Genomic DNA, 17786 nt, shown 5'->3' with positions numbered 1-17786 from the left:
CCCTTTCCCTTAAAAACAAACTAAAACAAAACAAAAAACCAAACCAAACCAAAAAAACCCACCACTGTATTAGGTTTTCTTTCAGCATCTCTTTTTTGCTATAGGTTGTGTGCCCTTGTCAGAGACAGAGAGAGATCACAATCCTTTTTTCTCCTCTCAAGATTTTAGATACACACAAGCATGCACCTGGTTTGAGTTTCAAGCCACTGGGTCTGGAACTTGAACTGCGTTGGCCATGTGGGAGTCCAGCACCATAACCAATATGCCACCTGCTGGCCTGATAAACCTCATCTTAAATGACAGTCTAAAAATTCCAAAAATGTCTGTTGCTTCTCCAGCAAATTCAGATCTAGAGAGCAACAAAGAGGGACATTTCAGTGAGATACTTGAAAGGAGTGTGAGGGCAGGCCCTGGAACAGTTCCGGTGTCACTGAGATGTCATCTAATCAGTGTCAGAGACACCCTACCCCCAGCAACCCTCTTCCACATGACATCAAGGCCATGAAATGAAGATTCAGGACCTCAAGAAGGAAAACTCCCTGGGCCAGCAGGTGGCACGGTGGTTAAGGCACTGGATCTCGCATGGCTGACTGCGCAGTTCGAGCCCTGGACCCAGTGGCTTGAGAGACACACCAGGTGTGTGTGTGCCCAAAATCCTGAGATGGGAATGGAGAATGGATTGCGCTGTGACCATCCTGACTGGGGGGTGATTTCTCACTTTCCCTCTCTATCTCTCTCTGGCAAGCGCATGTACCTTACAGCAAGAATTAAAAAGAAGGAAAACTCTCCAACATGTAGACTATGTGACTGAGGCCGAGGTACTCCTTGGTACAGCACCTGTCACCTGGAGGGGAGCAACACCTTCTATGTGGAGATGAGAAGTCCTAACAAGGGCCCGAAGGCTAATCTGACCTAACACATACTGACACACAAGGACTGAGATCCCAGATATGCTCTCCAAGCACAACGCAACTAAATTAGAGAGCAAAATAAAGAAACTCGGTAATCTCAGATATCTGAAAATTAAACAACCCACTTCAAAACAGCCCATGGTTCAAAGAACGAAAATAAAACACCCACCTCACGGTACAGGTGGGAGGCTCAGTGGGGAAGACAAATGTTTAGGTGATCTGTACGAACTCTCAGGGCTGGGTCTGGAATGTACGTGCAGCGTGGGGTGGGGGCACACTATGGGGCTGAGACTCTAGGAGAGGCTTCAAACCTCTGCAGAGGAATTCTAGGGCTGGTTCCCACCAGTCAACAGCAAGAAGGGAACAAAACAGTCCATAGAAACGTGTGCTCTCTAGTACAGGGAAAAAAGATATGACTAATTTCTGAGTGGTTATTGGGGGGAAAAAAGCGACAATTAAAAATAATAAAGAGTGGGTGGGTGAGTGCAGAGGGTGGGCTATTTCACTGCTCCCAGCTCTCCTAGGCTGGGGGGGGGGCTGATGCTTATTCTGTTCCTCGTAGCCTGGCCCACACATGGCGAAGGATGAGAGGACTTGATGGGTTCAGGCCCCTTGCTGCCAGATATGCAGGTGAGATCCCACCCAAACCTGCGAGGACCATTTCTCTCTCTCTTTTTTCCTTCCTTCCTTTTTAAAACTATCTTTATTTCTTTAAAAAAATTTTTTTAAAAATTGCTATAGGGCACATGTGCTCACTGGAGAGACAGAGAGAGAGGAAATGAGAAATCACCCTCCAAGGGGGATGGCCATGCTGCAATCCCTTGTCCTCTTGGGACTGTGGGCATGCACACACATGCCTGGCGTCAGTTTTAAGCCGCCGGGTCTGGGACTCGAAATGCGGTCGACTATGTGGGAGTCCAGCAACATAATCATCATGCCAATGGCCCCTGGGGCCATTTCTGACATAAAGGTAAACAGGCTCCCATAGCCTGCATTGCTTGCTGGGATGCGGAGCTGAGACTTGAACCTGAGGAGTGTGGCTCCAAATGCCTGCCATTCACCCCTGCACGCTGCAGTGGGATCCACCAGGATGTGCGGCTTGTGGCAGGTCGCCTCAGCCAGGCTCTCTCCCACCCCCAGGCCCGTGCATCGCTGCCTTCCTCAGTGGGGACCTGCTGCCCCTCCGCTCGGCCTGGTGTCCTTTTCCAGCCCAGATTTCGACTCCACTTTCCCCGAAAAGCCCCAGATGCTCTCGTCTGCCATCTCATTCCTGCCACACCTCACTGGGACAACCCGTGTATGTGTCCATGTCCTACCCCTGAGGGTCAGGGCCCCAGACCAGGACAGACTGCGACCCCAGCAGAGCTTGTGGAAAGCCAAGGGATCTTGGTGGGAGTTCGCCCAGTCACACACAGGAGAGATCAGAGTGAAAGAAGTGACTGGGACCGAGTTGTGGTGGGTCCTGAGGCTTCCGTGCACAGGGAAAACGCAGCCCTGGGCAGGCCAGGCCTAGGCGGGGCAGGAAGGGCTGGCTTGTCCCCGGCCTTACCTGGGCTGGCATCATGGCTGCTTCCCCTCTGCTCTCGTCTGATTCCTCCTCGCTGCTCTCAGAGTCTCTGTGCACCTCAGCTTTGACCTTGGTGACTAAGGGCCCTGCTTTCCCAGGGTGTACTGGGGTGGCCCCTTGTCCTGAGGGCCCCTTGGGAGGCATGGGGGCAGCTTTCCCTTGGAGGTCTTTCCCTGCAGACTTCTGGAACGACATGTGAAGGAGCAGTGTCTCAGGGGCCCAGGGGACTGCAGGGCCACCCTGAGTGGTCAGGCAGACACAGGCCTCACCTGTGCCCCTGAAATGGCCAGAGCCGCCTCCTCCTCGCTCTCTGACTCCTCGCTGCTGGAGGAATCCTCTTCTGGCTGCTGGGCACCCTGGGCCACAGCTGGGCCTGGGCAGGCTGGAGAAGCTGCTGCTCCTGCTTTCCAGGGGGCTGGGGTGCCCACTCGCATAGGGCCGGCCTTGGCAGAAGCAGGGGTAGTGGGGGTGCCTTTCCTTGGGGAGGCCTTGGACTGAGGAGTTTTGGGGGCTACTTTTGCCTGTGGGGACACCGAAGAAAGAGTCTGAAGAAGGCTTCTGGATCCAGAACCCCCAGCTGGTATGCGTGGAGCCCACACAGTGGTTCCTCACCAGCCAGTAGGTCCTCCTACTGACAGAGGAGCAGTACAGCTACCTGGGGGGCTGCCGGGACATGGCTCTGGGTCAGGCTGGGGAGCGGCCCCTTGCCTCAGGCCTCACCTGAGCTGGAGTCATGGCTGCGGGAGCCTCCTCCTCACTGTCAGATGAGTCCTCACTGCTCTCTGAGTCTTCCTTGGACCTCTCAGACTTGACTTGGGTGGTCACAGGCCACGGTGCCTTCTGCGGGGTCACCAAGGTCGCTCCTGCTCCCAAGGGGCCCTTGGTGGGACCTGAGGCAGGCCTGACCTGGAGAATTTTCCCCTGGGGCTTGGCCTGGAGTGAGAAACACGGGAACGGGTATGTGCAGACACACAACAGTAAGATGGCAGAGGGAGTCTCGGTGTGGAAAGAGGGCAGGGGTTGGGGGGTTCCCTGCACTGAGCGAGGAGGAAGAGCCCGATGGGCCTCACCAGAGCCAGGGCTGCAGCCGCAGGTGCCTGCCCCTCACTGTCCGAGTCCTCGCTGCTGCTCTCCGAGTCTTCTTCTGGCTTCCCCACGTGGGCCGAGGGGGCTGTAGCACCTGCCTTCCCAGGGGGCTTCATGCCAGTGCCTTTCACTGGAGGCCCTCCGCCCGTGGTGGAGGCAGGTCTGACCTGGAGGTTCTTCCCCAAGGGCTTCGCCTGGAGTGACCAAGGACAGGGTCAGGGGAGGATGAGTGTGCAGACACAGGCAGGGGAGGGCCAAGGGAGCCACGCAGCGCTCTAGGTACGGGGGAGGGCAAGCCCACAGGCTCCCTCTGGGCAGGACATGGGCCACATGGGACGTCCTCAGCCTCACCTGAGCTGGGGTTGCGGTTGCAGTCCCGGCTGCCGGCGTCTCCTCCTCGCTGTCCGACTCCTCACTGCTGCTCTCTGAGTTTTCATGCTTCCTTGCCTGAGCCTGGGCAGCTGTAGGCCCTGTCTTCCCAGGGGGTACTGGAGGGGTCCCTTTCCTGGGGGACTCTTTGGCAGGGGCTGAGGCAGCTTTGACCTGGGGGTTCTTCACTGGGGCCTTTGCCTGCAATGTAAGAAACAGGAGGGGAGGGGGCCCAGATGGAGGATGTGTAGACACACACCAGACAGGGTAAATGACACCACGGCGGGGAACTGGGGTTGGGTACACCTGGGCTTCCTGCACAGAGAACAAGCATGCTGAAGGCCTCCTCAGGAGGTCGGGCCGCTCGGGTCTCCCTCCCGGGCCTCACCTGAAGTAGGGTCACAGCTGCCGGTGTCTCCTCACTGTCCGACTCCTCCTCGCTGCTGCTCTCCAAGTCCCCCTCTGACTTCCCCGCCTTCCCAAGGGGAGCTGGGGTGGCTCCTTTTCTAGGGGTCCCCTTGGCAGGAGCTGAGGCAACTCTGACCTGCAGAGTTTTCTCAGAGGCCTTTACCTAGTAGTAAAAGAGAAAGGACAGTTGGCTCTCCCTGTGAAAACCCTCTGGTGCTGCCCCAGCTCAGTGGGGCTCTCGCCCCCACTTCTCCTTGAAGTACCACCCTGACTGGTACTCTGGCCACACCGGCCTCCCCTGCCCCCTCAAACCTGAGCAGCTTCACATTCACTCCCGGCCACTGCCCTTTCCCCACTGCCCCTGGCTGCTGCCTCCCAGCCTCTGGGTCCTGGGAAGACACCACCTCCTCAGGGCAGCTCTCCCTGAGCGACTGCCTCCTTGGCTGTCCCCACACACTGGAGGTTACAGCCTGCTCTACCATGGCAGGAGGCTGTGGGCACAAGGCCTGCCTATGGACCTGCTTGGCTCTGACTGTGTATGTGACCAGGCTCAGGACTGGCGCATGCGAGGGCGCAGAAGGAAGAAGCAGAGACGTGGCCAATGGAGAGGTGGTGAGAAAGCGGACAAAAAAAGCACCGAGTGAGGCCCTCCTGGGCTCTCTGCACATGGAGAGCCTGTCCCAAGCCTCACAGGCAAGGTCCCCTGGCCTGGCCTGGCCTGTTCACTAACATTTCCAGCTGCTCTTGGGCTCTGCATTGCCTTGAGGCTTCTACAGAGTGTTGCAGGCCCTTCTTCCCTGGAAAATCCCAGTCACTCAGCCTGGCTGCTCACCCCAGAAACCTGAAGAACCGTCCCATGCAGAGATGTGGGCTCACCTGGCTGGGTGTCGCTGCAGAGGCCTCCTCCTCACTCTCAGACTCACTACTGTCTGACTCCTCTTCTGGCCTCTTAGCCCTCACAGCTGGGGTCAGCACACCTGCTTTGACCTGGGGTGTCACTGCCCCCACTTTCCCAGTGGCCGGAGCTGCCTTTCTTGCTGGAGACTCCTTGGCAGGGGCTGGCGGGACTTTGACCTGGGCTGGCTTTACTGAGAGTTTCACCTGGAACAAGAGTCCAGAGTCAGGGAGTTAGTAAATATAACCACTCGCCCTTAGGTGTGTAAGACACTTCAGTGTTTAGAGCCCTTTCCTAATGTCATCTGATCTCCAAACGACACCGTAAGACAAACAGCTTTGCGCCCATTTTCCAGGAAAGCACGAGAGGTTTCGAGAGGCCAAATCACTCACGATCACCAGGAAGGGGCAGAGCCCTCAAGCATGACCCCTGTCTCCCATGGGCACACACAGGTTTGGCCTGACAGGGCAGCTTCTCAAAAGAGCTCGCCCTGGCCTGTCCTTAAGCTAAACTATCCGCTTGTGGTGGCCCTCTGAGGACCAGCTTGGAGTCCAGAGTCCAGCCCTGGAAGAGCAGCCTTGCCACTGGCTTGCTGAGTTGCCCTGGCTGCATTCCTTCCTCCTGTGAGCTTGCTCTTAAGGCTTCTGAGAGCCTGACATTCTGGGGCAGTGAGTGTGACCTGTGAGACTTCACCTGACCCTGGGTTTCTGGGGCATTTACAGCTCAATCCCAAACTCCTCCTCACTGCTAGAGTTCTGCATTGGGCTCTGGCTCACTGAGGCTGTGTTTTGGGCTGTGTTTACAGTGAGGAATGGTTTCCTTCTCTTGGCAAGGCCTGGGGAGGTGGGGGTGATGGGAGCCTTTACATGGTTCTGACAGTGAGGCAAGAAGGACCTTGGGCACCAGATCAGTCCATCCCCGACTCCCGCCTGTGCTCACCCTAAAACCTCTTTCCCACTAGACACTGTGGTCCCAGCCGCCAGCTCTCCTGCAGGATTACTCCCACAGCCCCTACAGAGCCTCGCTGTTTTCATTCTGCATCATCTTCCCAGCCAGGCTGCAGCTGCGATCTTTGTGAAAATCAGGCTCTCTTCCCTCTTTGCCTAAAACCCTGCAATGGCCTCTCACAGCCCCTAGGATAAACACCGAACTTCTTACGCTGGGCCTCAGGGTCAGGGTCCATGGATCTGCCTACCTGAGACCTCCTGCATCACTCCCCCCCTTGTTCTCCAAATGACAGATCAATGCTCTTTAAAAGCCCCACACCGCAGGTGTCTACACATGCTGCTCCCGCCTTCACAGCTCTCTACGTGTCCCTTCATGGCAGCTGTCACCGCTGCAGCCATATATCTGAGGGTCCCTCCGCACCTCCCTCACCCTGTGGCATCCATCGTGCCCACCACTGCGTTCCTTAGGCCTGGCGCATAGTATGTATGTAGTGAGGGATGGCCAGTGGAGAGTCTCCCAGGTCAAAGCTCAGGGAAGAGGGTCCTGCCCAGTTCTGCCAAGAGCTCAGGCCTAGTTGTCACCAGTGGGCCCACAACCCTATCAGCATCCTCACCCCCTCAATTTATCATGTGACAGCCCACTCCTTCCCTAGGCCTTTGCTTGTACGTTTCCTCCTGCTAGGAACACTCTTCCCTCCACATTCCTTCCTGGTGAAACCCACTGTGCTTCAAGGCCCTGCTCCAAGACCACCTTTCCTGGGAAGCCTTGCAAGCCCCACAGGCAGGTGGCATCTCTTGCCCATCACCTCGGCCTTCTTTAGGCTTCGTGTGCAGGGAGCGGCAACAGGATGCTCTCCCTGCACCTCCCCGGCTGCAGCCTCTCCAACTCCCAGTCACTCTGATGCCACCACTGACCCAGTCTGGGTCCACTGGTGCCAGGCCCTGCCAGGCTCCTAGAAGGGTAAGAGGCTCCGAGAGGGCAACTCCTAAGGATGGGTGTCAATTACCTCCACGTCCGTCTCATCGCTTGAGCTGGAGGTGTCCTCGCTGGAGCTGCCGGCCTGGCACGCTGACACCATCCCTGAGGGATGGACATGGAGGGGACTGAGGGACACCCTTTCCAGACTCAGCTGTCCACCCCCAGCACCGCCCCCATGGCAGCTGCTAACCAAAGCCGGGTGTGAGCATGCTCGTCATGTGCAGAGCTAGAGCTCTGCCCTTCCCTGAGGCCCCAGTCCGAGGTGGGCACCATCATCATCCCAATTTCCTACATAGGTTGAGGCTCTGGTAAGGGTCGGAGTAGGGCCTGACACACAGGTGCCAACACCCGACAGTTTATAAACGCTCCATCCACCGTTGTGTCCACCGAGGAGGGCAAATGCCTATTCATTCATTTCTTCGCATGAGAAATGAAGGCCAAGCCATGCCCTTGCAGCGTAGTGTCTAAGCTGTCACGGTGATCCTGTGACCCACTGGGGAGTAATAAACCAGAAGCTCTGACCACACTGAGGCTGTTCAGACTCTCTCCAAAAAGCCTAAGGTAGTCCCTGTAGCTGGCCCGCCCTCTCCTAGGGGAGGGATGCAGGACCCTCACTGTCACGATGACAATTTGAATTCCCGAATTTCTCAGAGTACAAAAGCAGGGCCTAAGCTTGCCCTGCCAGCCCAAACTCAGGGTGCTGGCTCCAAGGGGTAGGAGCTTCTCACCAGGCTTGGCGGCAGCTCCGTGAGCTGGGACGCTGCCCTCCTCCTCGGTTTCTGAGGCCAAGACTGCATTCATCGAGGGCTCTGCCGACTTCCTGGGGGACCTCCCAGAGAGGAAGTGGGCCACCGCCTTCCCGGAGGCAGGGTGTGGCGTGGAGTTCACTGTCTTGCTGGCCTTCGCCTACAGACGACAAGGGCGACACATCTGGCATGGTGGCACAGTAAGCGAGAGCACAGGTTGCCCGTCACCGAGCCTGAAGTGACTGCTTCCAGGTGGTGAGAGCTTGGGCAAGTCCTTAGTCTCTGTTCACTCATCTTTAAAGTGGGACTAATAACAATATTGTCCCTCACAGAACCATCACAGTTTGTGAGACACGGGAGTTACTTGCAACGTGGCAAGAATCAATGTGCCGTGGGTATTATATCATCCTGGAATTATTTTTACACTTTATTGTTAACGCTCCGGGCGACTTCAGGGAAACAATCTCGTATATATCTGCCACACAGCGCTGTGGGTTACCAGAAAATTATGCTCTTTCTAAGGAATTTCTGGTTTAGAAAATGCTTTAAGAGTTCCAGAAGCAGAGGTTCCAGTGCAGTATGGTGCCTCCACGGCCTAGCACCGTGCCTGGAACAAAAAGATGTTCGTACAGACCTACTGAGCGAACAGTGACAGCAGGGAGGAAGGAGGAAAGGCACTGCCTGTCCTGGGAGCATGCTGTGCCTGGTGGCCCGTCACAGCAGGCACGACTCCCATCTTACAAAAAAGGAACCTGAGGCTCAGAGCCCACAGCTGGTGACACAGGTGAGGGTTAAACACCAAGATCCCACAGCTGGTGACACAGGTGAGGGTTAAACCCAGACTGGGCGATTTCTCACAGCCCTATCCCTGCTCTCTGTCAGAGGGGACTGTCCCCTATACTTCAACCACCACAGGCGACAGCTTGGAAGGCAGTCCACTCACCGTGGCTTTTCCTTTTATGCTTGATGACAAATCTGTCCCCGTGACTGAGGAGTTGGCAGATGCTAGTCTCGGGGCTGCAAGACACAAACACCCGCTGGGTGAGCCGTGTGAACTCTCCTCACCTGAACAACCTCACCTCACCTACCGGTTCAATGGTCACAGCTGGCTGGTGCTGGCAGGGGAGATTGAGGCTGACCCAGACTTCGGGGAGAGAGCTCCGGCACGCACCAGCCACATCCCCAGGAGTAAGAGACAAGAATGGTGACATGGAAACTACATGTCTGCACCCCGGACAGAGGCCCAGCTCCCCAGTGGCATGAGATGTTGAGGCTCCCAGAAGGTGAGGGGTTGGCTCACATCCCCGCCACCTACCATCGCAAAGGTACTGCACGCCTCCAGAGGGTGCCACACATGCAGGCTACACCACACTGTAGTCCCCGAGTCACTCAGTAAAAGGGACAGTGGTCAGGCAGCCAGCCCCGGTCTGGGGAAAGCTGAACCGTGAGAACTAGGGCCCTGTTAGATGTCGATTACAGATTTGTGGTGTTCTTACCACAGGGTATTGTCTGCTAGAGTGCAGACAGGGAAGGATTTCTAAGTTATGTTGTTACAGAGAACGCTGCCGAGATGAATGGCACAATCTAATTCTTTTCCTGGCACTTAACGCCATCTCTCTCTGTAATTATGGAAAATTTTAAACACATTCATAAGTGGAGACGAATCACCCAGCTCCAACCGTGATCAACTTGAGGCCAATCTTACGTCCTTTACTGCTCCTTCCACCCTTCTCCATCACGCATGATTTTGAAGAAAATGCCAGGCATCCTGCCATGTTGCCTACAAATGTTTTAGCTTGTTTCCTTCAATAAGGACTTTTAAAAGGAGTAATTACAATTTCATTATTGCAGCTTAAAAAAATGGACTAAGAGCAAACAGCCAGCCCCTGTGAAATCCGACCACTTTTACTTTAAGCAGTGCATCAGTCTGCACCATGGAGGGCTCTCTGTACGGCTATAGGTATAAAGGAGAAAGTGTTAAGGACCACCCACAAGGAGATGCATTTAGGGAGTAAAGGGGAAGCAGGGAAGAACAGGAAACCTTCCGTTTTCCTTCTATGTGTTTTTGTACAGCTCGAAAAGAACTTGTTTTGCATTTATAATTTCAGAAGATTAAGCAAGATCTAAAAAATACATATATATACAATATAATCCCCAACATCTTTAAAAGCAGGCTCAGAAAAACTAAAGGGGACAATAATTTGCCGAAGTATAGGTGTCAAGGATACAGGTCATTTTTTTCCTGCCATTTTTCAAAGTCGTTTTCAAATATTCGATAATGAATACTCTACAATGAATCCTGTCTTTGATAAATTAGAAAATATATTTAAAGATCAAGAAATTGTCTTCTGTGTAAACAAAAAAAAATATAACACACTGCAGAGGCAATATGGCAATTCCTCCGTAGTTATGGCTGCCATCGGGTCAAACACAAGGATCCCTGAGGATTCAGGGTGAAGGAGCTGGGAAGGTCTCCACCAGATGACCCCTGCCAATGCTTTGAAATCAGTGACCAGTACAGCCTCTCAGTGCTACCAGGGATACTTCCGAAAACAGGAGGATCAGTAACTCCTGAAGCAGCCCGGAGGCCACATGGGAGAGGTGTGTACTAGCTGCCTCCTGATACTTCTTGCAGTACTTCTGAAAATGTGGTTTATTGGAATAGCCTGGGAGTTTGTCTCCTGGGGCCAGTAGGTGCTGTAGTGGTTAAGACACTGGACTCCCACATGGCTAACTACAGTTCAAATCCCAGACTTGATGCCTTCAAACTCACACTGGGCACATGCACTCCCCAAATCCCAAGAGAACGTAGGGGAAGACAACATTGTGGTGTGGCCATTCCCGGTAGGGTAATTTCTCATTTTTTGTCTGTCTCTCTGGAGAGTGCATATGCTCTATGGCAAAAATCCCTCTCTCAACCAAAAAAAAAAAAAAGCAGCCCCTGAGCCTCACTGTCTGCACACCAAATGGTACTGTATGGCATGGCTGGGTGTTTCTGCTTCACCCTTTGGGTCCTCAGAGTCTGAGGATGTGGCGTCTTGAAGGGCTCAAATAAATACTGAAATAGATGCCTGGTGCGCTCCCAGTCATCCACTGAAAGGTCCTGGTCTTCCCAGGGCGCACTAAAGGAGAACGGGGTGGACTCTACCCTGTACCGATCCAATATCCCATAGCCTGTTTCCAAAAGGTGCAGGGCCCTGGGCTGAGTTCCCACAAGCCCCAACAAAGGGGCCCTGACGCGGTGGGGGACCCATGTCCTACAGCAGAGCAGTGCCCAGATGCAGGGATGCAGGGCTCTTACTGGCTTTGGCAGTTGCGGCTTCTGCCTCTTCCTCCTCTTCCGAGCTCTCTGAGCTGCTGATGGGGTCTGACACACGGGTCTTCTTGGCTTGCAGCGCCGCATCCTCCTCTGCCTTCCGCTTCTGGCCAAGTTCGGAGGTTCTGCAGGACAAGGGTCACTGGCTATACCAACTGGGCGACAGGACAATTCCACAAGATTCAAAGACAGACCTTCCATGAGACCAGCAGATGGCATAATAGTTACATTGCTGGACTCTCACATGGCTGACCATGGTTTGAGTCTTGGATCTGGAGGCTTGAAACTCACATCAGGTGTATGTGAGTGCATGCCCAAAATCCTAAGAGGAGAATGGAAGAGAAGGAATTGTGGCGTGGCTATCCTCCCTGGGGGGTGCTTTCTTGCTTTCTATCTCTCTGTTTCTCAAATGAGCAGCATATACCCTATAGCAAAAATGATCTCTCTAAAAACAAAACAAAACCTCACACAAAAACAAAACAAAACAAAAAAAACACCCACAAACACAGAACTTCCCACATCCTCCTAGGCCCCAAAGGAACCATGCATCAAGAGAATTCAAATATATAGCAAAAACCTCTCCAAAAAAAAAAAAAGAAAAAAAAAGAAAAGAAAAAGAAAAAAAAAGAAAGACAATTCAAATAGCAATGAAAACCCAGTGGAGACACAGCTTTGGATTCCGCATTTTCACTTATTTCATAAAGTGCTTTACACTCTGCAACTAGTCTTTAAAATAGCTGGGACGGTCACTGAGGTTATATGACAGTAGCTAACAGCCATGGAGTGACAGGTGCTGGCCCCTGGAGGCACGGCACAAAGCACCCGGCCTGCTGCCCCTCTGGAACTTGCTGCACGTGCCCTGTTCCTGGCACGGTCTGCCCAGCTTCTCTTGGCCTTCTGGTCTCAACTCCACTCCGCCTCCTCAGAGAGGCCCTCGCTGCTCACCCCTCCCCAGGCATCCTCTGCCCCCCATCCGGTCTCAGTTTTTACAGAGCATGTTCTCTGTCCCCTGCCGTTTTACTTACTTCCTGCCTGACTCCCACACTACCCAGAAGGGCCCAGGGAAGGATTGGGGGAGCTGGCAGCTCACGAGGCCACCTTAGTGCATGTCTCAAAACCTAAACAGCAGACCCTTGCCCCTCTGCCTTGCCCAGATTGAGCAGTAAGTTAAAGACACTGATAGGGTAAGCACCCAGAGGGCCGAGCCCCCGAACCTTCGAAAACCACCTCCTTGTACCCTGCCCCACACTCAGGGAGCCACGGCCTATGGCCCACATTTTCCAACTGGGACGGACACAGCTCTGCCACTGTCAGGGATGTGCTTGTTCCCAGGAAGGCCACTTCTCAGGAATCGCTTGCTAAAATCAGGTTTAGTTTATTACATGTAGCAATTTATTCTTCCTCTCCTTTCAGCAGAATGTGAGTTTCACAAAGTGGGGATTTTTCTCTAGTTTGTTCCTAGTTATATCAAGAATTGTGCCTGGCTTGTCGTAAGTGCTCAATAAATACCGAAAAGGGGAATAAAAGCCTCCAAGGTGAGGTTTAGCACTTTATATAGACAATTGTGCATAACCCTCTCAACGCAATGACATCATTACTGTTGTTATCTTCATTGTGCAGATAAAGACCCTCAGAGAAGTCAGAAACTCACTCACGGTCACCTGGCTGGTCGCTAGGGCTGAGCATTGTGAGAAGCCACTGTATAGGTAGCATGAGGTCCTCTCTATGCACTGGCCTGACCACAGCTAAAACGGGGGGCGAGGAACCTGCAGACACATCCCATGAGGAAGGGCAGAGAATACTGAACAGTTCAGAATACCAAAAAGGGGGAGGTGAGGAGGATGAGGGACCCCCTCACCTGTGGAAGGAACCAGAGACAGGGAAAAACACTCAGCATAGCTCCCCGAAATGGTTTTCCGGGAAGCGTTGTAACACCCACACGCCTGGGCAAGTTGCAGAGGGTAAGGAAGTGTGGGTGTGCCCTGGGCTTTGAGCTCACCATGGCAGGACAGGATTGCTAAGAGCTGAGGGCCGGCAGGGTTTTCAGTGACCTCAGATCTCCACTGGAGGCTGGGATCCCTTCCACCCCACTCCCGCCTTTGCTTACACACCTCGTTTCTGGATGGCTCTTTCGATCAAGTGCTTGTATTCAGAAGCTGAAATCTGTTTTCTAAAGCAGGGTCACACGGGGCCCATTTTTGTCTCTCAGGGCCTCAGAGAACACAGCACTCCCTTGGTCCTCAAAGGTGGGCAGTGGACCCATCTCACTGCCTTTCTCTCCATCCTGGACAATTCAATATTCTCTACTGTCCCTCAGGAGATCTGTCTGCAGGTCTTCCCCTCTCCCAGTAGGCTGTGGTCAGGCCAGTGCAAGCACAGATGACCACCTCTCGTCCTCTGTCCTTCAACCACTCCTCTGCAGGTGTACCGTGCATTATCCCCCCTTCCCTGGAAAGCAGTCACGTGTCACATTTTTCACAGACATTTCACAATCAACACATCCTTGAAAATTTGTGCTCCCCAGTGGGTCCCCTTCCAACTCTATGCATGGATCCACCTTCTATCCAGGCACACAGGGGAGACCTGGGTGTCGATGAGATACTTCCCTCCACGCCACCCACAGAGCCTGGCCCCATCCCCGATATCCTAAGATCCCATCTGCGCTTGCTGGATCATGTTTGCAGCCGCCATGGTGCAAAGTGACCTGCTCATTCTGCTTCAGCCTCCTGTGGCTCCCACCACTCTAGGGTAAAGAGAGTTTCTCACCACGGATGACCAGGGCTTACTTGAGGTGGGCCCTGCTGGCTGTTCAGCCTCACCTGGACTGGTCCCTGGTCACAGGCCTTAGCCCCAGCAGTTTCACTGCCAGAGACACTCTGCCCACCTCTCTATACTGCTGGCTAGCGAACTCCTCTGCTTCCTGCAGCCATCATTTCCAGGTCACCCCAGGGTGCCTCTGCTAAACCCCCAGATGACGCTGGGCTCGTCCATTTGCATGGTCTGGACACCAGATGCCTCTTCTGTGGCCCTTCCCACCAGTGTAATTTCATGTTCGTTTCACTCTTTGATGCCCGCCTCCCTGACTACAGGCTCGGCTGCAGGAAAGGAGGACCCATGCTGGTCTCACTCCGGACAGTATCTCCATGCTTAAACAGGCTGGGCATTCAGTAAGTGCTTAGTAAATCTTCCTTGATCAAGCAAATAAGCAGCTGGTGAGAAGCTTGTCCTTAAGAAATCACAGCTCTTCATGCCCCTCCCAGATGCCCACACAACAACACCCACAGATGTGATGTGACCGGAGTTCCTGAGGGCAAGAATGGTGTCCACAGAGGGCCATGGCGACAGACCTTAGTTAGACCAGACTAGTATCTTTATTCCAAGTGCCTTGCTGGGGGTGTCCTTACTCCACCACTTTGGCCCCGCCAGACTTACTGTTGCCAGTGAGTATAGATGTCCAGGAGGGTCACAGGCTGAGTCAGGAAGGTTTTCTGCAGAGAAGTAAAGAGAAAACCACAGTGAAGCCCCAGCATAGTAAGGGTCCTCCTTGGGCCCGGTTCTCCTGACCTCGAGAGCTGCCCAGACCAGGGCCTCTCTACTCTGGGAAATGTGTCCATCTGGCCCTGCCAGTACCAGCCCAAACCTTCCGGAGAAAGCAGAGCAAGCAGTTTCAGTTGAACCCTTTGAAGATATAGCACGTTGGTGAGGGATGCCTTCCAGGGTCTGGAGTCAGAATGTTCTAGGCTAACATTTATCCAGCCCCTAGCCTCCTTGGCACTATCCATGCTTAGAGGCTTGAGACAGGGTTTTTTCTAACCCCGATTCCATAATTTTCAAGCTACCAGGTCTGGGACTTGAGCCATGGTTGGACATATGGGAGTCCAGTGCCTTAACCACTACGCCACCTATTGACCTCATCCCTGATCTTTTTTTTTTTTTAAAAAAAAAGAATTGAAAGCAATCTACCAGGTCCGGGACTCGACAAAGCAGAGCAAGCAGTTTCAGTTGAACCCTTTGAAGATATAGCACGTTGGTGAGGGATGCCTTCCAGGGTCTGGAGTCAGAATGTTCTAGGCTAACATTTATCCAGCCCCTAGCCTCCTTGGCACTATCCATGCTTAGAGGCTTGAGACAGGGTTTTTTCTAACCCCGATTCCATAATTTTCAAGCTACCAGGTCTGGGACTTGAGCCATGGTTGGACATATGGGAGTCCAGTGCCTTAACCACTACGCCACCTATTGACCTCATCCCTGATCTTTTTTTTTTTTTAAAAAAAAAGAATTGAAAGCAAGCTACCAGGTCCGGGACTCGAATCATGGTCACCGATGTGGGAGTCCAGCGCCCTTAACCACCATGCCACTTGCTGGCCCCTGATCTTTTAAAAGGCTTTCAAAGGCCCAATCGGTCAATCTCCCCAAAGCACCAACTGAAGCCCAGAAACCCAAAGTACAATCGCAGTCTACTGGTCTGCTAGGAAGAGACTGGGCCCAAACAGTACCCGTTCCTTGGTAGAAGCAGAAGCCGTGTCATCCAGGCCTGTAGGGCCTAGGCCAGAGGCCCCACTGTCCTGAGGGAGGCTGAGTGAGCACTGTGGGGTAAGGGCGAAGGTGTCAGGAGCTTCGCCAAGAGGGTAGTCAGGCAGAGCTCCTGTTAACTAGCTGAGCTAATCTCTTCGCCTCTTCACACTCCAGTGGTCGTCCTTTATAACAGGGGTGTGTAGGGGGATAGCAGCAATACCCACCTCACAGGACATTGGGTCACGACAGGGCAATCTAAGCCAGTGGCCGGCATTCGCTGACTTCAAGTGTCAGATTCACTCTGTTCCACCCCAGGCCAAGTGGCCTCCTCAATGTCCTCAAATGGGTCAGGTTATGGCACCCTGCAGGGCCTTGTGTTCTATCTGGAATGCTTTTTTTCCCTGCTACCTACGACACACACACGTTGTCTTCAGGTCTCTGCCCCAGTGTCACCATCTCAATGAGACCTCCCTGCCTGGCCTGTTTATAGCTGACATCCTTTATCCCCCTTGCCTGCCTTATTTGCATAGCTAGCACCTTACCATCACCCCATACGCTTAATCATAACTTATTTTTGGACTTGTCTTCCGTTTGAACCGGTTGGAGGGTATGCTCAACAAGGACAGGGTACTCTTGCTAGGCATATGCTTCAGTGAAGATGGGGTACTATTTCTTGCTCTCCTTATTTGCTAGCTATTGGAAGAAGGTGTTGCTGAGGTCCAGAGAGAGGGTTTTAAAAAAGCATATATAGGGCCAGCAGGTGTTGTGGTGGTTAGGGCAGCTGGACTCTCACATGGCTGACTGTGGTTTGAGTCCCAGACCTGGCGGCTTGCTTTCTTACTTTCCTTCTCTCTCTCTGGTCAACTTAAAAATAATATAAAATAAAATAATTACAATGAATATAATTAAATAAAAAATAATTCTTTAAAAAAAAAAAGAAAGAAAAAGCATATATAACCCATTACCTTCTAGCCCCTCCGGGAGGTCTTTAGAGCAATAAGACCAGAGCCAGAGATTTTGCTAAGTAGTCAGCACTTGTTTCACCAGCATAAAGCCCCTCAGTGTTTTACCACAGCTATTTTTTTTAAAGAAAATAATTATTTATTTTATTTTATTTATTATTATTTTTTAATTTGACCAGAGAGAGAAAAACAGAGAAAACAAGCCACCAGGTCCAGGACTTGAACCATGGTCAACCACTGCTCTTCAGATAAAGAAAGAACTGCCCATAGGCTCTGCTTCAGCTAGCTCCTGCCTCCTCTCTCTGGGGGCCTTTATAGCCCTTACCGGCAACACTGCAACACTGCAGACACAGTGGGCTTTCTCCAGGCTCACCACAGGGCATTTGCACCTCTGTCTGGAATATCTACCTCTTTTCCTGCAGATCCCAAATCAGCTGCCACTTAGTGGACATCCCTGACAAGGGCAACCTGTTATCCCGGTCTTAGCACCCTGTACCTCTCCTTCTCAGCACTTAATGTGGTGCTACTGAAGTCACTTGTGATTCTTTGATTTATGTATGTCTACCCTCCAGGAGGGCTGGGAGACTGTGCTCACCCTGAGAGCCAGATTAATTGAGAGATGAGCGAATGAAAGTTAAGAAATGATTGCACCACGAGTTCAAGTCCCAAAGCCGCCCCACTCGGTACGGAGAACCATGAAGGCCCTGAGTTCCAGCTCTACTAATGGGTCGAGCATCCCTTCTCTAGGTTCTTCCCCGCGGTGCTTGTCGCAAACCAACAGAGACAAGCACCAGCCTCTTCGCCTCGGGGGGTGGCTTCGGGCCACGTGGCCGGACACTTAAAAAACTTAAAACTGCCGCTACCGGGAAGGGGGTGGGGAAAGGGACGCGGGAATTACGAATCCCTCCCTGGGCGACTGATCACAAGTCCCGGCCCGCCCACTGCACAGGTCGGGAAACTGAGGCCCTAGTGGGCTGGAAGTCGCAGGAGGAAACAGGCTGCGGCTCCTCCAGCACCCCTGGGCCGCGCCCCTGAGCACCGCAGAACCCGGCTCCGGGCGCGCGCCAGGTGGTCCGGGAGGGGGC

The 17786-nt window shown here is 53.2% G+C and overlaps 1 protein-coding gene across 1 annotated transcript in view; it reads right to left on the bottom strand.

Annotated features, from left to right (window-relative positions):
* Positions 1-17786, bottom strand: part of TCOF1 (treacle ribosome biogenesis factor 1) — a 45184-nt gene that overhangs the window by 27231 nt on the left and 167 nt on the right. The window contains exons 2-14 of the mRNA XM_006150903.3: positions 15721-15810; positions 14657-14712; positions 11210-11349; positions 8852-8925; positions 7891-8068; positions 7191-7264; positions 5218-5442; positions 4322-4504; positions 3916-4134; positions 3549-3758; positions 3199-3411; positions 2748-2999; positions 2461-2661 (exon numbers count right to left, since the gene is read on the bottom strand). Coding sequence (XP_006150965.1) covers positions 2461-2661; positions 2748-2999; positions 3199-3411; positions 3549-3758; positions 3916-4134; positions 4322-4504; positions 5218-5442; positions 7191-7264; positions 7891-8068; positions 8852-8925; positions 11210-11349; positions 14657-14712; positions 15721-15810 — 2115 coding nt within the window. The remainder of the gene's footprint in view (positions 1-2460; positions 2662-2747; positions 3000-3198; positions 3412-3548; positions 3759-3915; positions 4135-4321; positions 4505-5217; positions 5443-7190; positions 7265-7890; positions 8069-8851; positions 8926-11209; positions 11350-14656; positions 14713-15720; positions 15811-17786) is intronic.

The sequence above is a fragment of the Tupaia chinensis genome, unplaced genomic scaffold (assembly GCF_000334495.1).
Source record: "Tupaia chinensis unplaced genomic scaffold, TupChi_1.0 Scaffold000303_1, whole genome shotgun sequence".
In the NCBI taxonomy this organism is placed as follows: domain Eukaryota; kingdom Metazoa; phylum Chordata; class Mammalia; order Scandentia; family Tupaiidae; genus Tupaia; species Tupaia belangeri.
This window is presented reverse-complemented; position numbering and strand designations above follow the sequence as displayed.